The sequence below is a fragment of the Equus caballus genome, chromosome 10 (assembly GCF_041296265.1).
Source record: "Equus caballus isolate H_3958 breed thoroughbred chromosome 10, TB-T2T, whole genome shotgun sequence".
Taxonomy (NCBI): Eukaryota; Metazoa; Chordata; class Mammalia; order Perissodactyla; family Equidae; genus Equus; species Equus caballus.
In genome coordinates, this window is record NC_091693.1 from 24,392,879 (window position 1) to 24,412,555 (window position 19,677).

The window sequence follows — 19,677 nt, forward strand, 5'->3', positions numbered from 1 at the left end:
AGCTAGTATCATTCTCATGGGATTAAACCTGAAAGCTATCCTTCTAGAAAAAGTAAACAGAGAAGGATGCCTACTTTCACCACTCTTATTCAACATAGTATTGGAAATCCTAGCCAGAGCAATCAGGCAAGAAAAATAAATGAAAGTTATACAAATAGGAAACAGAGAAGTGAAGCTGTCACTTTTTGCAGACGACACGATTTTATGTATGGAAAACACCAAAGAATCCATGAAAAACTTTCAGAAATAATAAATGAATACAGTGAAGCTTCAGGATACAAAGTCAACATACAAGAATCAGTTGTGCTTCTATGCACTAACAACGAAGTCGCAGAAAGAGAAATTAAGAATACAATCCTATTTATAAGGACAACAAAAAGAATAAAATACCTAGGAAATAACTTAACCAAAGATGTGAAAGAAATGTACACTGACAACTATAAAACATTGTTAAAAGAAAGTGAAGACACAAAGAAATGGAAAAATATTCCATGCTCTTCTTTTGGAAGAATTAATATAGTGAAAATGCACATACTTCCTAAAGCAATCTGCAGATTCAATGCAATACCTATCAAAGACCAAGAAAATCTTTCACAGAAATAGAAGAAAGGATCCTAAAATTCATATGGAACCACAAAAAGCCCTGAATAGCCAAAGGAATCCTGAGATAAAAGGACAATGCTGGAGGTATCACACTCCTTGATTTCAAAATATATTACAAAGCTATAGTAATCTAAATTGCGTGGTACAGGCACAAAAACAGCAACACAGATCAAGGGAACAGAATCGAGACCCCAGAAATAAACCCACACATCTGTGGACAGCTCATTTTAAAAGGGAGCCAAGAACATACAATGCAGAATGGAAAGTCTCTTCAATAAATGGTGCTGGGAAAACTGAACAGCCACATGCAAAAGAATGAAAGTAGACAATTATCTTACACCATACATGAAAATTAACTCACAACGGTTTAAAGTCTTGTATGTAAGACCTGAAACCATGAAACCTATAGGAGAAAACATCGGCAGCATGCTCTTTGACATCGGTGGTAACAGCATATATTCAAGCACCATGTCTGATGGGGCAAGGGAAACAATAGAAAAACAAATGGGACTACAACAAACTAAAAAGCTTCTGCACAGCAAAGGAAACCATCAACGAAAAGAAAAGACAACCAAATGCTTGGGAGAAGATATTTGCAAACCACATATCTGACAAGTGGTTAATATCCATAATATGCAAATAATTCATACATCTCAAAAACAAAAATCTAAGAAGCCAATTAAAGGATGGGCAAAAGATCTGAACATACATTTCTCCAAAGAAGATACACTGATGGCCAGCAGGCACATGAAAAGTTGTTCAACATCGTTAACTATCAGGAAAATGCAAATCAAAACTACAATGAGATATTACCTCATTCCCGTCAGAATGCCTACAATTAACAAGACTGGAAACAAGTGTTGGAGAGGATGTAGATAGTAAACAACTCTCATACACCACCGGTGTGAGCGCACATTGGTGCAGCCACTACGGAAAACAGTATGGAGATTCCTCAAAAAATTGAGAATAGAACTACCGTATGATCTTGCTATTCCAATGCTGGGTATTAATCCAAAGAACACGAAAACATGAATGGATAAAGATACATGCATCCCTATGTTCATCGCAGCATTATTCACAATAACCAAGACTTGGAAGCAACCTAGGTGCCATCAAGGGACGAATGGATAAAGAAGATGCAGTGTATGTACACAATGGAATACTACTCTGCCCTCAGAAATGATGAAATCTGGCTACTTGTGACAACATGGATGGACCGTGGGAGTATTATGCTAAGTGAAATAAGTTAGAGGGAGAATGTCAAATACAGGATGATCTCACACATAAGTAGAAGACAAAAAACAAAAAACAATCACATAGAGACAGAGATTGGATTGGTGGTTACCAGAGGGGAAGGGAGGAGAGAGGAGGGAGAAAGGGGTCATTAGTCACATGTGTGTCGTGATGGATTGTAATTAGTCTTTGGGTGGTGACCATGATGTAATCCACACAGAAATCAAAATATGATGATGTACACCTGAAATTTATATAATGTTATAAACCAAATGTAAAACCACAATAAAAAATAAATTAATTGAAAATAGAAGTACTGCATGATCCAGAAATCCTACTTCTGGGTGTATTTCCTGTTTAATGAAATCATGATCTCAGAGAGATATCTGCCCTCCTAAGTTCATTGCAGCATTATTCACAATAGCCAATATATGAAATAACCTAAATGCCCATCTATGGTTGAATGGATAAAGAAGATGTGGTATATACGTACAATGGAATGCTATTCATCCTTCGAAAAGAAAGAAATTCTGCCATACGTGACAACGTGAATCAACCTGGAGGACATTATGCCAAGTGCAATAAGCAAGACAAAGACAAATAAAACATACTTTCACTTACAGTGTAGTCTAAACAGTCAAACCTATAGAAACAGTAGACTGGTGGTTGCCAGGGGCTGGGAAAAAGGGGGGATAAGGAGAGATGCAAGAGTCACTTTTGCAGATGAATGAGTTCTGGGGATCTAAAGTACAGCCATGTGACTACGGTTAGCAAGACTCTATTTTGTCATTGAAATGTGCTTAAAGGGTAGATCTTAATTGTTGTCACCACACATGCAAAATAATGGTAGCTCCATAAGATGATGGATTGGTAATTAGCTTGATTATTTCACAATGTATACTTATATCAAAACACCACATTGTACATCCTAAAAATAAGTGATTTTTATTTGTCAATTATACCTTAATAAAGTTGAAAAAATTGTTTCATGTAATTACACCAAGGATATTGGAAGTTCTTCCACTTCTAATTTTAAGTGGTTATTTTCATTATTAATATACATTTTTACAATGTTATTTCTGAGCAATTACTTATTACCATCTTCCCTAACAGAAGATAAGTTTCTAACTAACTGCACTTTTTATATTTTGTTCCTTTTTCTCCCCAAAGTACCATGGTACATAGTTGTATATTCTTCGTTGTGGGTCCTTCTAGTTGTGGTACGTGGGACGCTGCCACAGAGAGGTTTGATGAGCAGTGCCATGTCCGCGCCCAGGATTCGAACCAAGGAAACACTGGGCCACCTGCAGCGAAGCATGCGAACTTAACCACTCAGCCATGGGGTCAACCCCAGTTCTAACTGCACTTTACCTGAACTCTGAGTACTCATAGATATAAATATATGTGTGTATGTTGTATGTGCACATCTATGTGTGTACGTGCAAGTGTGTGTGGGCACGTGTGTGTGGGCACATGTGTGTGCATTATGTGCGTGTGTTTATATAATTTTTCTTTCTTTGTCATTTTTGCCCTCACTGTTGCATCTCTCTTTCTCCATTTTGGGTTCTTTGTTCTCCTAACTGAATCACATTGCTTAGGATTCCTTTCACTGAGTGGGAAAATAGTAAAATATCTAAGTACTTGAAGATCTGGAAATGCCTTCTTTCGCTCTTGTTCTCTTTTTCAAGTTAGTTGGAAACACTGTCTTATTTCAAATAAAGTGTAGGATTCAACTACCAGGAGAGGAAACTCCATCTGATGGCCAAGGACCCATCCCCCCCAAACTCTGCTTATCTCTCAGGAAAACGTGGCCCCACGTGGTGGGTTAAACCTGTGAGATTCAGGTTAGAGCCTCCTCCTGTTTAGGGACTTGCCCCTGCTCACCCTTTCTCCTTTGTCCCTTAAAAATAATTTGGCTCCATATACAATTCTTCACAGACTCCTAATTCCTGGAAAGTATTTCTCCAATCTCTTCTGGTGTCTCTTTTTCTAGGGGGAAGTCTGGTCCCAAGAGCTTGTCATTCCATGGATGGTTATTTGCGTTTTCTCTAGGACATAATTTTAGGACTTTTTATACAGCCTCAGGCAAGTTCACTTCAATTTTTTTGAGGTGAAATTCACATAAAATAAAATTGACTATTTAAAAGTGTACAATTCAGTGTAAGATATGTGTTTTTAATTTACCCTTCAATTTCTTCATCTACCATGCAGGGCCAAAACAAAGACGTCATTTTTAATTGTATGCCTCATGGCACAGAGTCTTTCCTCGTTTCTGTAAAAAGTTAACTCCTCATCTCATGAGCTCTTGATAGACGTCACTCTCCCTTCAGTCCTCTGACACTTACAATAGATATGACATTGGCCCTCCTCATTCTACTACCCAGGAATCTTAAATTCCTTTTGTGGTCTGTCTGTGCTGCATTCTGGAAAATTTCCTCATTTTTGTATTGTGGTTTTATAATTGGCCTTCAGGTCTCTTGCCTTGAGGGATGAAATTTTTTGCTGTCTTCATTCTACTGGAGTTTTCATATCTAAAATTTCTAACTCATTAAACTAGTTGCCTATTCTATAAAAATATTCCATATCTTTGCATCAAAAAATCCATTTCTCTCTTTATTTTTCAGATATTTAAACTCACTTAAAATTACTCTCATATTTTCCTATTGAGTCTATTCCTTGCAGGCTGTAATCACCATTAATCAGTAGCTCATTGGCCATAGCATGCTCATCATGATTGGGATGACCCTCAACTCTCCATTCTTGTTGGACGGCTCTGCTCCCACACACCTGATCTTCCAGAGAAGGTTTTCCCAGGGCTGTTCAAGCTGACAATGGGGGACTGTTGCAGCTGTTCCTGCTTCAAGGTGTCCACTCTCTCAAAATTAGAACCTACTAAGGCTTGTGAACTCCCGGATGGTCCAATGGGCACCTCACACTCACATGTGGGGCGGACACCCATGGCTGACGACGCTGGATTCAATCTGTTTCAGCCCACACAGAGGAAGTTACCTGGTGCTGACCGTGGGCTTGGGGCAGTGGGGACATATTCCGGCTCCTGCCCAGAAACACAGGGGAGGGGAGCCACAGCTTCCAGCCTTCACCTGGAGCCCTGATCCCTCCCTTCCTGTGAGGACCTGGAGGTCCTCTCTCCCTAGGACCCCTTGATGGCCCCAGGCACTGGTGGCCACTCACCTTTGTTCTCTATTCTTTGCTGTGGTTCCCTCTCCATCTTGGGAACTTTATCTTTTTTGAAGTTGTATGTGGTTACATGTTTCAGAAATATTTTAAGTTAGATTTATCACTCTTAGGAGTAGACAGGAGCGCTTGGGTGGGCACGGCAATCATTCACTTGACTATAGGGTCCTACCCCACAAATCCTTCATGGCCCAACTCACTCATGTCTTAACCTGGCCTGGGAGTTGTTTTATCCCTCCCATGAACCCAGCACCATTGACTCCACAACCAATTTGATAAGTGGGTTTCGTGACAACATAATGCCAATGAGGAAACCAAGGCTCAGAGATTGGACATTAATGTCAAGGTCACATGGCCAGTGCATGTTGCAGGATTATTTCAATAAAAATCACCTTTGTCCCCAAAATCATAGCGCTAACCCACTCATTGACCAATGAAGCTAAAGACAGGACCCAAGGACGAGGAGGTGATTTTGCTTAAGGGAACAAGGGGTTTGAGGAGGCAAGAATGACTCAGAGGTTTGTTTGCAGCAAGATGGGTGTGGACATTGTCGGAAGAAACAAAAGAAGTCGATGAATTGAGCTGTGATAGAAAGAAAGCCCACACTCTGGGGCCAGGAAAGGAGTGATGTTTCCTCCCCTTATTTCCCTGTATGTTTCCTTTGTGCTCATTTTCCCAATGACCTCGACCTGAACTGTACAGTTAGATGTTGAGCGTGTGTCTCTGCTGATCTGAGCTCTGCAGTGCAGCAGGAAACTGCATCTTCCCTGAAGCATCTCCAGGGCCTGGATGACCACTGTCTATGGTGAGGACCCCACAGGAATGTGCTGATGGACAAGCTGAGGATGAAGAAGACTCCATGGGGCAGGAACAACAAGGAATGACGTGCCCTAGGTCACCCTTACCTGGAAGGGGCATCTCAGGAATACACTGGATCTGTTTGCTGCAAAGTCCTGTCCTTTTGGGAGATGAATGCAGATCAGGCAGAAAATGGCGGTGAGGGGAGATGCTATTTCTATTTGAAATGTCTCCAGAAAGCCTGGTAAAAACTCAGCCCCAGCATTTGGGAGGGGTATTTCCTCTTCTCCTAGGGCTGCTGACATGACAACCCTGTGACTGTCCTTTCTTCCGGGTACCCAGGTCTCCTCCACCAGCACAGCCAGAGGAACAAGGAGAAGACGTCATGTCCCCCATGCTCACATTCCTGCTCTGCCTTGGTGAGATTTGAGGAGGGGGAGGGGAAGCCCTAGTCTGGGAGGGACCCCACCTCACAGTCAGGCTATGATTTTTCAGGAGACCCCAGGAATCAGGAGACTTATGGCGAGTAGAGATTTTGCTCAGGATTCAGGGGTAAATCTCTAACAGGAATCTCTCTTCCAGGGCTGAGTGTGGGACCGAGGACCTCAGAGCAGGCAGGTGGGTCTGTTCCTAGGTGTCCCAGATCCCAGCTTCTCACTGGGGACAAGGGACAACTACCGGGAACTGGGGAGGGAGAACAGCAGTTTGGGGCTGAGAATTGTGGGATGGCTGGAAGGGACTTGTGAGAGCCAGCGAACTGATGGTGGGGAATGTGTAGTGACCCAGCTTCTGATTTCCCTCCAGGGACCCTCCCTAAACCCACCTCTTGGCTGAGCCAGGCTCTCTGATCTCTCGGGGGAAGCCCGTGGCCATTTGCTGTCAGGGGACCCTGGAGGCCAAGGAGTATCTAGTGTATGGAGAGGGAAGCTCAGCGCCCTGGGACAGACAACAACCACTGAAGCCTAAGGCCAAGGTCAGGTTCTCCATCCCACACATGTAGGAAGAACATGCAGGGAGACATCGCTGTTACTATCTCAGCCCTACTGGCTGGTCAGAGCACAGCGACACCCTGGAGCTGGTGGTGACAGATGAGAGCACACTCTGGGTCCCAGCCTCAGCTCAGGAAGGCGGTCTGCTCTCAGGGTTGTCTCTCCTCTCACAGCCCAGCCCTGGGAGATATGAGGGAGCTGCAAGCCCCATTTAACACGCTGCCTCCTCCTCTCATAGGAATCTACTGGAAAGCCTCCCTCTCAGCCCTGCCCAGCCCTGTGGTGACCTCAGGAGGGAACGTGACCCTCCAGTGTGGCTCCTGGCAGGGATTTGACAGGTTCATTCTCACTAAGGAAGGAGAACACAAGCCCTCTTGGACTCTGGACTCACAGCGATGCCCCAAAGGGCAGTTCCAGGCCCTGTTCCCTGTGGGCCCTGTCACCCCAAGTTATAGGTGGACATTCAGATGCTATGGCTGTTACAGGTATACCCCCCAGGTGTGCTCAGAACCCAGTGATCCCGTGGAGCTCCTGGCTCCAGGTGAGCACGTCCTACCCTTGTCCCATCCATATTTTAAGGCAACAGACAGGGGTCTATACTCCCAGGAGAGCCCCAGATGAGAGGGTGGGGTGAGGGCAGCGGGCATGTCACCTGGAGCAGAGACACAGAAGGTGAGATACAGTGAGACCTAGGGTCCAGGATGGAAAAGGGGATTTGTGGGAGGAATCAGCCCTTACAATCTACATGAGGTCTTTCTCTCAGGTGTGTCTGGGAAGCCCTCCCTCCTGAGCCAGCAGGGCCCTGTCATGAAATTTGGAGGGAACTTGAACCTCCAATGTCTCTCTGATGTCAGCTACGACAGATTCACTCTGTCCAAGGAGGGGGAACATGACCTCCTCCAGCACCTCAGCCAACAGCTCCAGACCGGACGCTCTCAGGCTGATTTCCCCCTGGGCCCTGTGAGCTGGTCCCATGGGGGCCGGTACAGATGCTATGGTGGACACAAGCTCTCCTCCAACTGGTCAGCTGCCAGTGACCCCCTGGACATCCTGGTGGCAGGTGAGGAGCCAATGGCTTCAGTCAGGGACCCAGACCCTGCACAGACCCTGCCAGGGGAACCCCACATGGTGATGCTGGAAAGAGGGATGTGGGATTCCCAGGGAGGGAGGAAGACAGAGAGGTGGGATGGGCAGGAAGAGACTAAGAGCAAAAAGGCAGACAGAGATGAGTTTCCTCAGAGAGATGCCTTGAGACTCTCAGCCCAGAAGAGGATACAGCCCCTCACCCATCTTTCCTCTCTCTAGGAGTACTCCCTGACACACCCTCCCTCTTGATGCAGCCAGGACCCACAGTGGCTGCAGGAGAGAACATGACCCTGCTGTGTCAGACACGGAGCCCGAGGGACATTTTATTTCTTTCCAAGGAGGGGACAATGGTTCCCCCCCTGCGTCTTAAATCAAAGTACCAAGCTCAGCAGTACCAGGCCCAATTCTCCATGAGTCCTGTGACGCCAGCACATGGGGGCACGTACAGGTGTTACAGCTCATACAGCACCTCCCCTTACGAGTTGTCACACCCCAGTCACCCCCTGGAACTCGTGGTCTCAGGTGAGAGGCGCCGACTCTGTCCTTTCTGAGTCACTCAGCTCAGGGCCTTGTCCTCCGGAGAAGTCTGGGGTGGGATGGGAATGAGGGGGCCCCGAGGGAGGGTCACCCAGAGCGGGATCTCTCCCTCAAAGTATAGGAGGAAAACCGGGCCCTCCCATGCCTGCCCCTTCCCACGACACCATCAGCAGAATCCTCCAGGTGGGTGGAGGGAGAGACTTGGGGACCACAGGGCAGATGAAGGATAATTGTGTGAGCAGAAATGGGGTTTTTGGGGGAACCCCCAGCCCCTCATCTCCTCTTGTCCTTTCTCCCAGGACCCTCAGGGGACCCCACCTCCCCACCCACATGGCCCAACTTCACATCTGGTGAGTCACAGGGGCCTCTGTCCAGAGAGCTCACAGTTTCTCCAGGCCTGTCTCTCGAGACTCAGCTGACCTGACTCCTAGTTCCTCTCTCAGCACAGCTTGTCTCCAGGGGTCTGGGAGTCAGGCAGAGATGGGGGGTCCACAGGGATCCAGGGCTGTGAGGCTGGTGGATGGTGGGTGGGGTGGTCATGGCAGAGGGAGATGTTGGGTCTCAGCCTGGGAGAGGCTCAGCCGTGTGAAATGGAGAGAAGTGCCCCCCTCACCCCCAATCCTGATTCCCAGGAGCCTCTGAGGATCGACTCTCCACAACAGAGTCAGGCCTGTGGAAGGGTAAGAGATGGTCTCTGTGGGGAGGTGGTGGATGGGCCCATGGTGGCGGGGGCTGTGTTAAGACATCAGGACACTTTGACTTGGACACACCTTCCCTGTCTGGGCCTCAGTTTCTCCAAGTGTAAAGGAGAGAAGTGTGACCTAGAGCTTAGATTTCCTGTCAGTTCTGACTATGGGTCTGACCTCTTGGGAGAGGAAGCCTCACAGGAAGCCCCCCAGCACGTGATTTTATGGGGCTCTGTCCCTTCTGCAGCAGTGATGGTGAAATTTTACAGGGGAGAGAGGGGCTGGATGAGGGTCAACGATGTTCAGGTCCTTTCCCTTCAGCTCAGGGTGCTCAGCTGGAGTGGAAAGAGCAAGGGAGGAAGTCAGCTCCACCGGTTCAGTTTCCAGTTTTGCAGCTCCCGCCCTGGGGCCCTGGGCAGCTCATTTCTCTTCTTTGAGGCTCACTTCTTCCTGTTTAAAGCTCCCATCCTGCTCACAGGCCTGTGATGACATTAGGTTAAATGAGGGGCCCAGGCATTACAGAGCTCAGGAAGGGTAGAGCTCCCATCCCAGCCCAGACCTTCCCATGGGGCTTCATGGCCCTGCACATGGAGGACAGATCCCTGGAGAGATGCAAAGTCCACCTCATGCAGCCCACCCTCCCCCAGATCCTTGGTGTGTGGGGGACAGGGAGGTGATGCGGAAGGATGCTCAGCTCCATATGATACACTGGGACAGGCCCCATCTACAGATGAGGAGCCCCAGAACATGAAGCTGGTGGCCACCAGGGGGACAGCATGATGAGAGCACAGGGAACCCACAGCTCTGAGTTCGAATCTCAGCTCTGCCGCTTCAGGCTGGCTGACTCGGACACATGATTTGCCTCTCTGTGCCTCGGTTTCCTTCTCTTGGAAATAGGTGTGTCGGGATGGCAGTCATGTTGCAGGATTGTTGTGAGTGGGAGGAGATGAATGCAGAGACCACAGCACATGCCTGGTATGCAGTATGTGCTCATGTAAGTGGCATCAGTGGCTCAATCATGACATCACATGTGCCCAAGGTCTCAAACCGTACCAGAACATTCTAATCAGGGTCTCTGTGGCCATCATCCTGCTGCTCTCCCTCCTCCTGCTCCTCCTCATCGCACAGTGGCATCAGGGCGAATGCAGGACATCAGGTGAGTAGCGAACAAGGTGACCTGGGTCACAGGAGGATGTGGGCTCAGGGCTGCAGCCAGAGGGAAACCAAATAGGTGGGAAGATCAGCCTAGAAAAAGACTTTTTCCAGAATCTGAAATCATAAAATCCAAAACAAAACACTTCATGTCAGCACAGGTATACACATTAAGGTATTTTCATCTTTTCAGTCTCACGAAATACTGAAACATACACACAAGTCTCTGTTAAGTTTCCCTTCTTTTCTCCCAAATTACATGTGGAGGGTGGGTGGTCATCATCTCTCAGGGCTGAGACTCTGTCCATCAGGCTGATCTCCAACTTCTTGCAGGGGCTGCAGACCCACAGCCCAAGGACAGAGGTCTGCAGATCAGATCATTCCTGCCCTGAAGACCCCAGACTCCCACCCTGCTCTCGGCCCCCTCTCTGCCCCTAACACTCCCGTCTCCTTCCCCAGCTCCAGCCCAGCTGCTGACGCCCAGGAAGAGACCCTCTGTGAGAGGAAGAGGAGGGTCTGCCCCGGGGGTGGGGACAGAGATTTCAGTAGGCCATGGCAGCATAGGCTGGCAGGGTCTCAGGATTTGGAGTGAGAAGGACTGAAATTCCTCTGAGTGGCCTCGGGCCATCTCCTCACCCCTGGACTTCAGTGGCCCATCTGGGAGTAGAGGGGCTGCAGCCCTGAGAGACCCGAGGGAATCCTGACAAGAGACACACCCCTTGTTTTGCCCCAGTAGATGCTGCCGTGAAGGACATACAGCCTGAGGAGGGCGTGGAGCTGAGCCATCAGGTGAGACCTCTGCCCTGTCCAGGCCACCAGGGACCTTCCTGTTGTCAAACTTGATCCAATGGACACTTGGCTGCCCTCACATCACCCAGCTCTCAGCAGTGTCCCACACTCACCTCTCCTCTCGGGTACCAGGGGCATCCTGCTGTGAATTCACTCCCCTTGGTCTCTGTGACCTCGTGGTCCCCGTACATGGCCCCCTTTCCTGATTCCTCATCCTCTCTCTGAACTTCTGGTTGTTGGAGAGCAGCCCCAGGTCTCAAGAGGATGTATCAATAAATGAATCACCCACAAGTCCCCTAGGCTCCCCTCATTCATTCATCCCACAGTGTGCACATGGAGTTAGCTGTTTATGCAGCTCCATTCAGGTGCTGCAGGTACAGAAGTGAGCAAAACTTTCTCCACATTCCTAGAGCTCACCTTGTGGGTGACAGGCAGCATGCAAATATGCAGGTAGCATCCTGGAGTGCAAACTGCTGTTAAGGAAAATAAAGTAAGAAACGGGGGTAGAGTGCATGGTATGGGAAGAGGAAAACACAGGTGCAAAGGTCCTGAGGCAGCAACATGCTTTTTCAGCAAGATGGGCTGTGTGGCTGCAGCCAATTGAGAGGGACATAGCATATTGGGATAAGAATCTGAATGCAGAAAGCAGCCAGATGTCCAACGTTAGGAAGTCCCTGATGGTTCCATCAGGAAAGTGACCTCACTCTGTAACAGTGTGGACAGTTGACTGGAGGAGGTCAGCCCTGGGATCAAGGACATACTGTTTCTCTCCCTCTGTCTCCTTCCAGCAGGACCCTCAGGAAATGAGGAAAGCCCAAGTGAGCCACTCAAGATCAAGACTCAGGCAAGGGGTGGCCACTTGTCCTTTCCCCATGTCAAAGGAATCAGTGGATGAGAACAACAGGTAGATGGACAGACAGATGGGTCCCATCCTCTCCTGGACCCCAGGCTACCCTCACCCCAACTACATATCTATCCCCTTACTCTCCCCTGCTCCAGGCTGATGCATCTGAAGCCCCCCAGGACATGACCTACGCCCAGCTGAACCACTTCACCCTTGGACAGGAGATGACATCCCCTTCTTCCCAGTCAGATGAGCCCCCAGCAGAACCCAGCATGTACGCTGATCTGGCCATCCCCTAGCCCAGGAAGGACCTGGACCCCACCCTCCAGGGAGGGAGACTGCAGGGACCCCAGAAGGCACAGGAGCTGCCCGCAGTGAACACCTCCTAAGGACCCCCATCCTGCCTGGACTCCTAACCTGGACCACCAGGAGCTCCTGGGACTCTTTGTGAGTCACCTGATTCTGCAATCAAAGATGACTGATATTCCCACATTTTGGACATAAAGCAACAGACTTTTCTGTAATCCATGAGTGAAATGAGAAATCCAAAACCAAAGTAAGAGAATGTTTTAAAAAATATTATAATGTAAATATTACATATCAAACCTATGAAGGAGGAAAATTAAGAAAGATCGATGTTTATAGTAGAACAGAAAAGCCTAAAAATCATTGTTCTAAGGTATTATACCAAAATTTAGAAAAAGAACACCAGATGAATCTAAATGAATGTAGAAGGAGAGAAATGATAAGACGACTAGCTTCTAATGAGGACAAACAAAAAATAGAGGAAAAATAATAAAGCCAAAAAGTTCCATCTTGAAAACATTAGTCAAACTTATAAAACCTAGTCCAAATGACCAAGAAAAAAGGTAGAAGGCATACATTTCTAATATAAGGAATGAAATTTCAGACAGCCCTACAAATCCAATAGACTTTTAAAAAGATAGTAACAGAACATTAAAAGCAATTTGATGCCATTACATCGGAAAATGTAGATAAAATGGACATCTTCAAATGTACAGTTTACTAAATGGACATGAGAATAAATAAAACATATGTATCAACTTAGATATGCATTAAATTCACTGACTCCGTAATTAAAAATTGTCACACAATTGAACTATATGGAATCTAAAAAGGTCAGAGAGACATAGAGCACAAAATGGTGGTTACCACGGGTTGGGGGTTAGGGGAAATGGGGAGATACTGGTCAAAGGGCACAAACTTCCGATTGTAAGATTAACGAGTCCTGGGGATCGAATGCACAGCATGGTGGTTATAGGTAATCAGACTGTATCATATGTTTGAATGTTGTTAAGACTGTAGATCTTCAATGTTCTCACTAACAAAAAAGAACTGGCTGCTATGTGAGCAGGTGCAGGTGCTAGCTAATGCTGTGGTGGTAATCATTCTCAATGTATTAGTGTAGCAGTTCAGAAGGCTTTATCGGAGCTTTCTTCCAAACATTTATCCACCTATGACAAAAATGCACACACCCCCGAAACTTACACAAAATTTTCCTGAGAATATAGAAAGAAGAAATATACCCCAAATCAAGTAGGAAAATACTGACACCAAAACTTGACAGGGAAATTACAAAATGGGAAGATCTTTCTCATGAATTTAGATGCAAATCAATAAACAAAATATTCGTAAGTAAGATTCAGTGACACATAAAAAAGTTATTACATTATGACCGCACTGAGGTTTTGTGGTATTTTTTCTGAAAGGATAGAGCAGCTTAAAATTTAAAAAATCCTTCAATATAATGCAACACACTAGCAGAATAAGTAAAAAAAAAAACAATCATTTGACAGATACAGACAAAGCTTCTGATAAAATACACCAGCAGTTCACAATCAAAATAAAAAATCATCAGAAATAAGAGAATTTCCTTTAAGTTACAAAGGCATTCTTAAAATGTAGCGCTAGACATCACTTTTAATGCTGAGGACTTAAACTTGTGGAAAAAGTACAGTAACAGAATATTAAAAACAGTTTCATGCCAGTCTTTCCCCTGTGAATAGAAATGATCCAAGTATGTTCCCCACGACCACTTCCATTCAGCATGACACTAGAGCTACCCACCAATTAAATAAAATTAATCAAAGTTATATACACTGAACTGGGTAAGAATAATATTATACTGCTCAGAGATTACACAGTTGTGTGCACAGAAAATCAAATCAAAAATAGCATAAAGATGTATTACTCAAATTTAAAAGAAATTTTCCTATATCACTGGATTCAAGGCCAATATATAGAAGTCAATAGCATTTCAGATTTCCAGTTCTGGATCGAGATGAAGTAGATGCATGTCTTCCTTTTCCTTGTCTTCAAATCAGTGAGCCAGATTTTACACTTCTGACCTCTAGAACCGTAAGGTAATAAATCATTTTTGTTTTAAACCACTAAGATTGTGGTAATTTGTGACAGCAGCAATTGGACACTAACATAGCCACTTGAGTTTTCTTTTGATTAGTGTTGGTATAGTACATTTATAATCTTTCTACTTCCTTAATATGGCAAAATATATACAACATGAAATTTACAATATGAATGATTATTAAGGTGTACAATTCAGGGGCATTAAACAAGTTCCCATGTTGGGCAAACATCGCCACTATCCCTCTCCAGAGCATTTCCGTTATGCCAAACTGAAGTTCTGCTCCCATTAAACTAGAACTCCCCATGTCCCCTGACCACCAGCCCCTGGTGACCTCTCTTCTACTTACGTCCTGTCTCTAGGGATTTGGTTATTCAAGGCAATTCATAAACATGGAATCACACAACATGAGACCTTTTCTGTCTGGCTAATTTCACTTCGCATGATTTTCCAAGGGTCACCCACATTGTTTGTTCTTTTACTTTTAACCTATTTACTATATTACATTAGACGTGAACTTTTTCTGGACTGCATATGGTTGTGTCTTGTTTGTACTTGTTTTCCTTTTTCTTTTTTTTTAAAGATATTATTTTTTTCCTTTTTCTCCCCAAAGCCCCCCGGTACATAGTTGTATATTCTTTGTTGTGGGTCCTTCTAGTTGTGGCATGTGGGACTCTGCCTCAGCGTGGTTTGATGAGCAGTGCCATGTCCGCACCCAGGATTCGAACCAACGAAACACTGGGCCGCCTGCAGCGGAGTGAGCAAACTTAACCACTCAGCCACGGGGCCAGCCCCTGTAGTTGTTTTTCTTAAAACAATCTTACAATCTCTGTCTTTTAATGCTCTGTTTAGGTCATTTGTATGTGATGTAATTACTAACAGATTGTTAAGTTTACTGTTTCTCTTTATTTTTTTCTGTTTGTCCACTCTATTGTTTGTTCTTCTATTTTTCCCTTTCACCCCTTTCTTCACTTCAAAAAATATTTTTAGTATTTCATTTTAATTTCTCTTTTGGTTTTTTAAATATACCTCTTTGAATATGGTCCATATGGCAGTGGAGATCTCACCGCATACATACCTAAGTTTACACAGTCAAGTTAGAGTTAGTATCATACTCTCCAAGTGAAATGTAGAAAACTTGTAAATATATAAGTCCCTTTATCTTCACCCCTTTATTTTGTGGTTGATATATGTATTAGATCTACATACACTTCCAAGGTTCTTTTGAGGACCATGGGACCAGGTACAAGGTGAGGGTTCTCCCTCAGACATCCTGCTTCAGGGAACACTGAGGGTCTGGACTGATGGTGACCAGTCTCAGATGGACCTTGACTTATAACTGAGGAAACCGAGGGAAGAAGGGCTCCCCTGCCACTTCAGGTCTGATTCATTTCCAGGAGCACCCCCAAACCCTCTATCTGGGCTGACCTAGGGTCCATGGTCACCACAGGGAGCCCTGTGACAATCTGATATTAGGGGTTTCTGCAGGAAGATGTCTACCATCTGTGTAAAGGGAGTCTTTCTACACTGGGATGAGGGGGCGCACATGACTCAAGTGGTAAGGCCAATTTCTCCATCAAATCCAAGAGCTCACACTGTGCACATCACAGCTGGAACAACTGGTCAGAGCACAGTGATCCGCTGTCCCTGGTGGTTACAGGAAACGGAGAGGATCCTGGTCCCTTCCCACTAGGGACACCTCCTCACGTGCAGAAGGAAGCAGAGTGTGGCATCAGGGGAACCTCAGCCCTCACAGAACACACCTGGGCTATGTAAGCTGGTGGTCTCCCCATTAACACAGTTCCCTCCTTCTCCCACAGGAGTAAATGGCATATCTCATTTTGTTGTTTCTATCAATAATCCTATCTCAACCACAAACTCAAGGAATAATTCGGGGTTATTTTGATTACAGTAATCGTTGCTCCTAGAAAGATTGCCTGGGGTGTTGTAGATATTTTATTCTGTGTTTGTAAAAATGAAAGATGATAGATAGAAGAAAGGAGTGTGACATGAAGATATATAATCCTTAGTCAGAGACAGAAAGGAGCAGTCTGAAGTAGTGGAACTGAAAGCTAAACACAGCCTTTGTCTCCTTCATGTTCCTGATTCTCAGGACAAAATGAAGCCCCCAGACATTCATCTTTGCCTCCTAATTAGTCAAGAAGAAGAGACACTGGAGATGCTCACCGCAAGGATTGAGATTGGCATTAGCTGGTTTTTGAGACTCATTGGAGATCAGAGAAGAGATTATCTAAGTCTCCTCACCCACACTCTCTATTTTCTGCTCTCGGGAGAAGCTGATATCCTCAGACCCTCACAAAACAAGTCGGACTCTGAGAAGGACAACTAAGGAGAAATTATGAGTATAGAGTTGGGTAGGGAGGGTCAAATCCTGTCAACAGAAGGCTGGTGCCCAGAATGGACATGCAGGGATCCTGGGGTGATGTCAGTCTGCCCTGGTGACTACGATCTCTTTGTCCTCAATCTCTAGCTCAAAAACTCAAGATGACACAGAAGAGAATCTCATCTGGATGGGCATGTCTGCCTTGATCATGGTGGTTCTCGGGGTGCTGCTGCTTCAACTCCACACAGTCAGAGAATGACCCAAAATTTCAGCCATGAGATGAACCCAAGACAGATCAAACCTACTGTTTAATGAGTTGGATCTTTGGAAGTAAATCTGTTGATACCAAAAGGTTCTGACACAAAGTCTGGGGCATAAAATAGGGGAAATGTCTGCTGAGAATATTGAGAATATAAACAAGATTCAAGTGCAGGAAAATGTCTGGGTTGATCCTGTAGGGACTTTTCTGTAATTAAACTTTGGTTATTTCCCCGCATACCGCTATTGATTGCTGTTGCCTGGACTGGTTCTTTTCTCACCCCTATGACATAAGGCGATAACCACATGGCAGGTTTGGGTCCACACCTATACTCACCTCATGCTCTGATCCATTTTCCTCCATTTTTATTCATCACATGACCTGACGTGTGCATCTCCTCAAGTCTGAAGAAAGAATCTATTTAAATATCTGAATAAATGGGTGAAAATGGGATCCAGATTGGAACGTGTAAATTCAAACTCATTCCCGAAAACCCTCTCTGGAGTCATCAAGCACTTGGCTCTTCATCAGATGATACCATGTATTGTTCCTCCAGGAATACCATCAATTTGAACACACTATTCTTTAAAGTGAAAGTCAGGTGGTGTGCTGGTTAACCATCTGTGTAAAAATTATTTTTTAAAAAGCCCTGATTTGTGAAATTGCCTATATCTTTGGTATAAATACTCACTTGTTAGCCAACTTCAAGGTGCAGTGAGAATGCACTGAATGCAGAGTTAGGAAGTAACAAGTAGAAGCATCATTTGAAAGTCAGTCAATCCAGCTGCTGCACAGCTCACTGATGACCCCAATGAACACGTATGTAGCTCTAAGGACCCTCCCTCCAAGCTCCACGACCCTTGTCTCTGTCTTACCCCCAATGTCTGTAATTTCAAGGCAGGCTGCTGTGTGCAGGGGGTAACTGGTCTCTGGTGTCAGGGTGACCTGGGTTCTATTCCCAGGGGTAAACCTAATGTAGGCTTGACCTTGAAGAAAAGACACAGTATCCCTGTGCCTTGGTGTTCTCGTCAACAGTGAGATGACATTTGGGAAGTGGAGAGGATTCCAACAGGGGAAAAGCCCAGTGGTAGTTCCTCTCCACACTGGGTGCTCCTCCTCATAGGCCGGAGGGAATGGAGTATGGAGTTAGAGGACCTCAGCACTCACAGTACACACCTGGGGTGTGTGGGCTGACAGTCCTTCCTCTAACACAGCTCCTTCTTTCTCCCTCAGGAGTGCACAGTGCATCTTACTCTCAGCCCATCCAGGCCCCATGGTGGTATCAGGAAGGAAGGTGCCCTCTCTGAACCACAAAGTTCACACTGGGCACTTTCCATTTTCTGAATGAGGGCAGGGCTGCCCATCCCCAATACATGGGATCAAGGGCCTATCCTGAGAGGAGGCAGGCTCTCTTCCCTGTGGGCCCCATGAACACTTCCCATGGGTTAACCTACAGATGCTACAGCTTCTACCTGTATGTATGCTAACACCCCAGTGACCTTCTGCATTTCAAGGTCGCAGGTGAGGGACCCCACATACTAACCTCTTTCCTGGGTCCTCAAAATGAGTGACCTAAACTATGTGCCCTTTGGAACCCTGAGGTTGATGTGGAGTCGGTAACATGGCACCCTGGAGCCTGAATCACAGAGTGGGATGTTTGGGGGGTATGCCATATAGAGCTCTTATTGCAGACCCCAGTGGGCTATGTGGGGGGTGTGTCCCCTTTGATGCTGCTTTCCCCTTCTTTCAAGGAATGTACTGGGAGCCCTCCCTCTCAGCCCAGCAGGGCTCAACGGTGTTCTCTGGAGACAGCCAGACCCTCCAGTGTCACATGCAGTCCAGCTTTGACAGATACACTCTGATCACTATGAGGGATTCACACTCCTTCCCAGTGTCTTCAAGGACAGCAAAGCCCCAAATTCCATCTGGACAGTGTGAATCACACCCAGGCATGTCAGCGCAAGTGCTATAGTCAACACAACCTCTCCCATGTGTAGTTGGTCCATGGCACCCTCCTGAAAATCCTGATCGTGAGCGAGAAACCCCATATCTTGATTGTTTGCTCAAGGTTCTGGACCCGGGGTCACCCCTACTGATGATGGTGTTCAGGGAGATGGCCCTGGAGCAGAGGCTGTGATGAAATAGTGCTCTAGTGAGAGGGAATGAGAAAGGGGGAGATGGGGACAAGGAGATAAAAGAGACCCCCTCAGAGGTAATGACAGGGGCTGAAGGGGGTTCACAGACAGAGGCCCTGGAGAGAGGACTGTGGTCCTTCAGCTCTGGATCGATTCATGTGGAGAGGGGACAGCTCTCTACACACCACTACAAATACTCCCTCTTGTCCCAGCCAGGGGCCTCAGTGTCCTGCAGAGAGAATGTGACACTGCAGTGTCACTCTGAGACCTGTTACAATAGCTTCAATTTGTCCAAGGAGTGTTCACTTGACCTCCCCAGCAGATTTGCCTGCAGGACAAGGCTGCACGTTTTCAGGCCAAGTTCAACATCGGTCCTGTGACATCAGACCATGAGGAGACCTACAGATGATGCTGTTCACACAGCACCACCCCCTACATTTTATCATAACTGAGTGGCCCTCTGGAGCTCTTGGTCTCAGGTGAGGAAATCCCACCCCATATCCATTGATGGTCCAGGCCCTCAGCCTACAGCCCTGTCCCAAAAGAGCTCACCTCTATGGGATGAAAGGGGCCAGAGGAAGGTCAGCCACAAGAGGGTCTTAGCTCATACAGGGATGGAAAAGACAGGTATTCCCATACCT

General features: G+C 46.2%; 1 protein-coding gene and 1 pseudogene across 1 annotated transcript; both read left to right on the forward strand.

Moving 5' to 3' along the window:
- The first annotated feature begins 6,214 nt into the window (after positions 1–6,214).
- LOC100054464 (leukocyte immunoglobulin-like receptor subfamily A member 6) lies at positions 6,215–8,991 on the forward strand (annotated as a pseudogene).
- Positions 8,992–9,994: 1,003 nt separating this feature from the next.
- LOC138915765 (leukocyte immunoglobulin-like receptor subfamily B member 4) lies at positions 9,995–12,635 on the forward strand. Its single transcript, XM_070223351.1, has 4 exons — positions 9,995–10,283; positions 11,016–11,068; positions 11,857–11,972; positions 12,068–12,635. The coding sequence occupies exons 1-4, from the start codon at positions 10,112–10,114 to the stop codon at positions 12,096–12,098; spliced, it is 372 nt and encodes a 123-aa protein (XP_070079452.1). The 5' UTR covers positions 9,995–10,111; the 3' UTR covers positions 12,099–12,635.
- Positions 12,636–19,677: the final 7,042 nt, after the last annotated feature.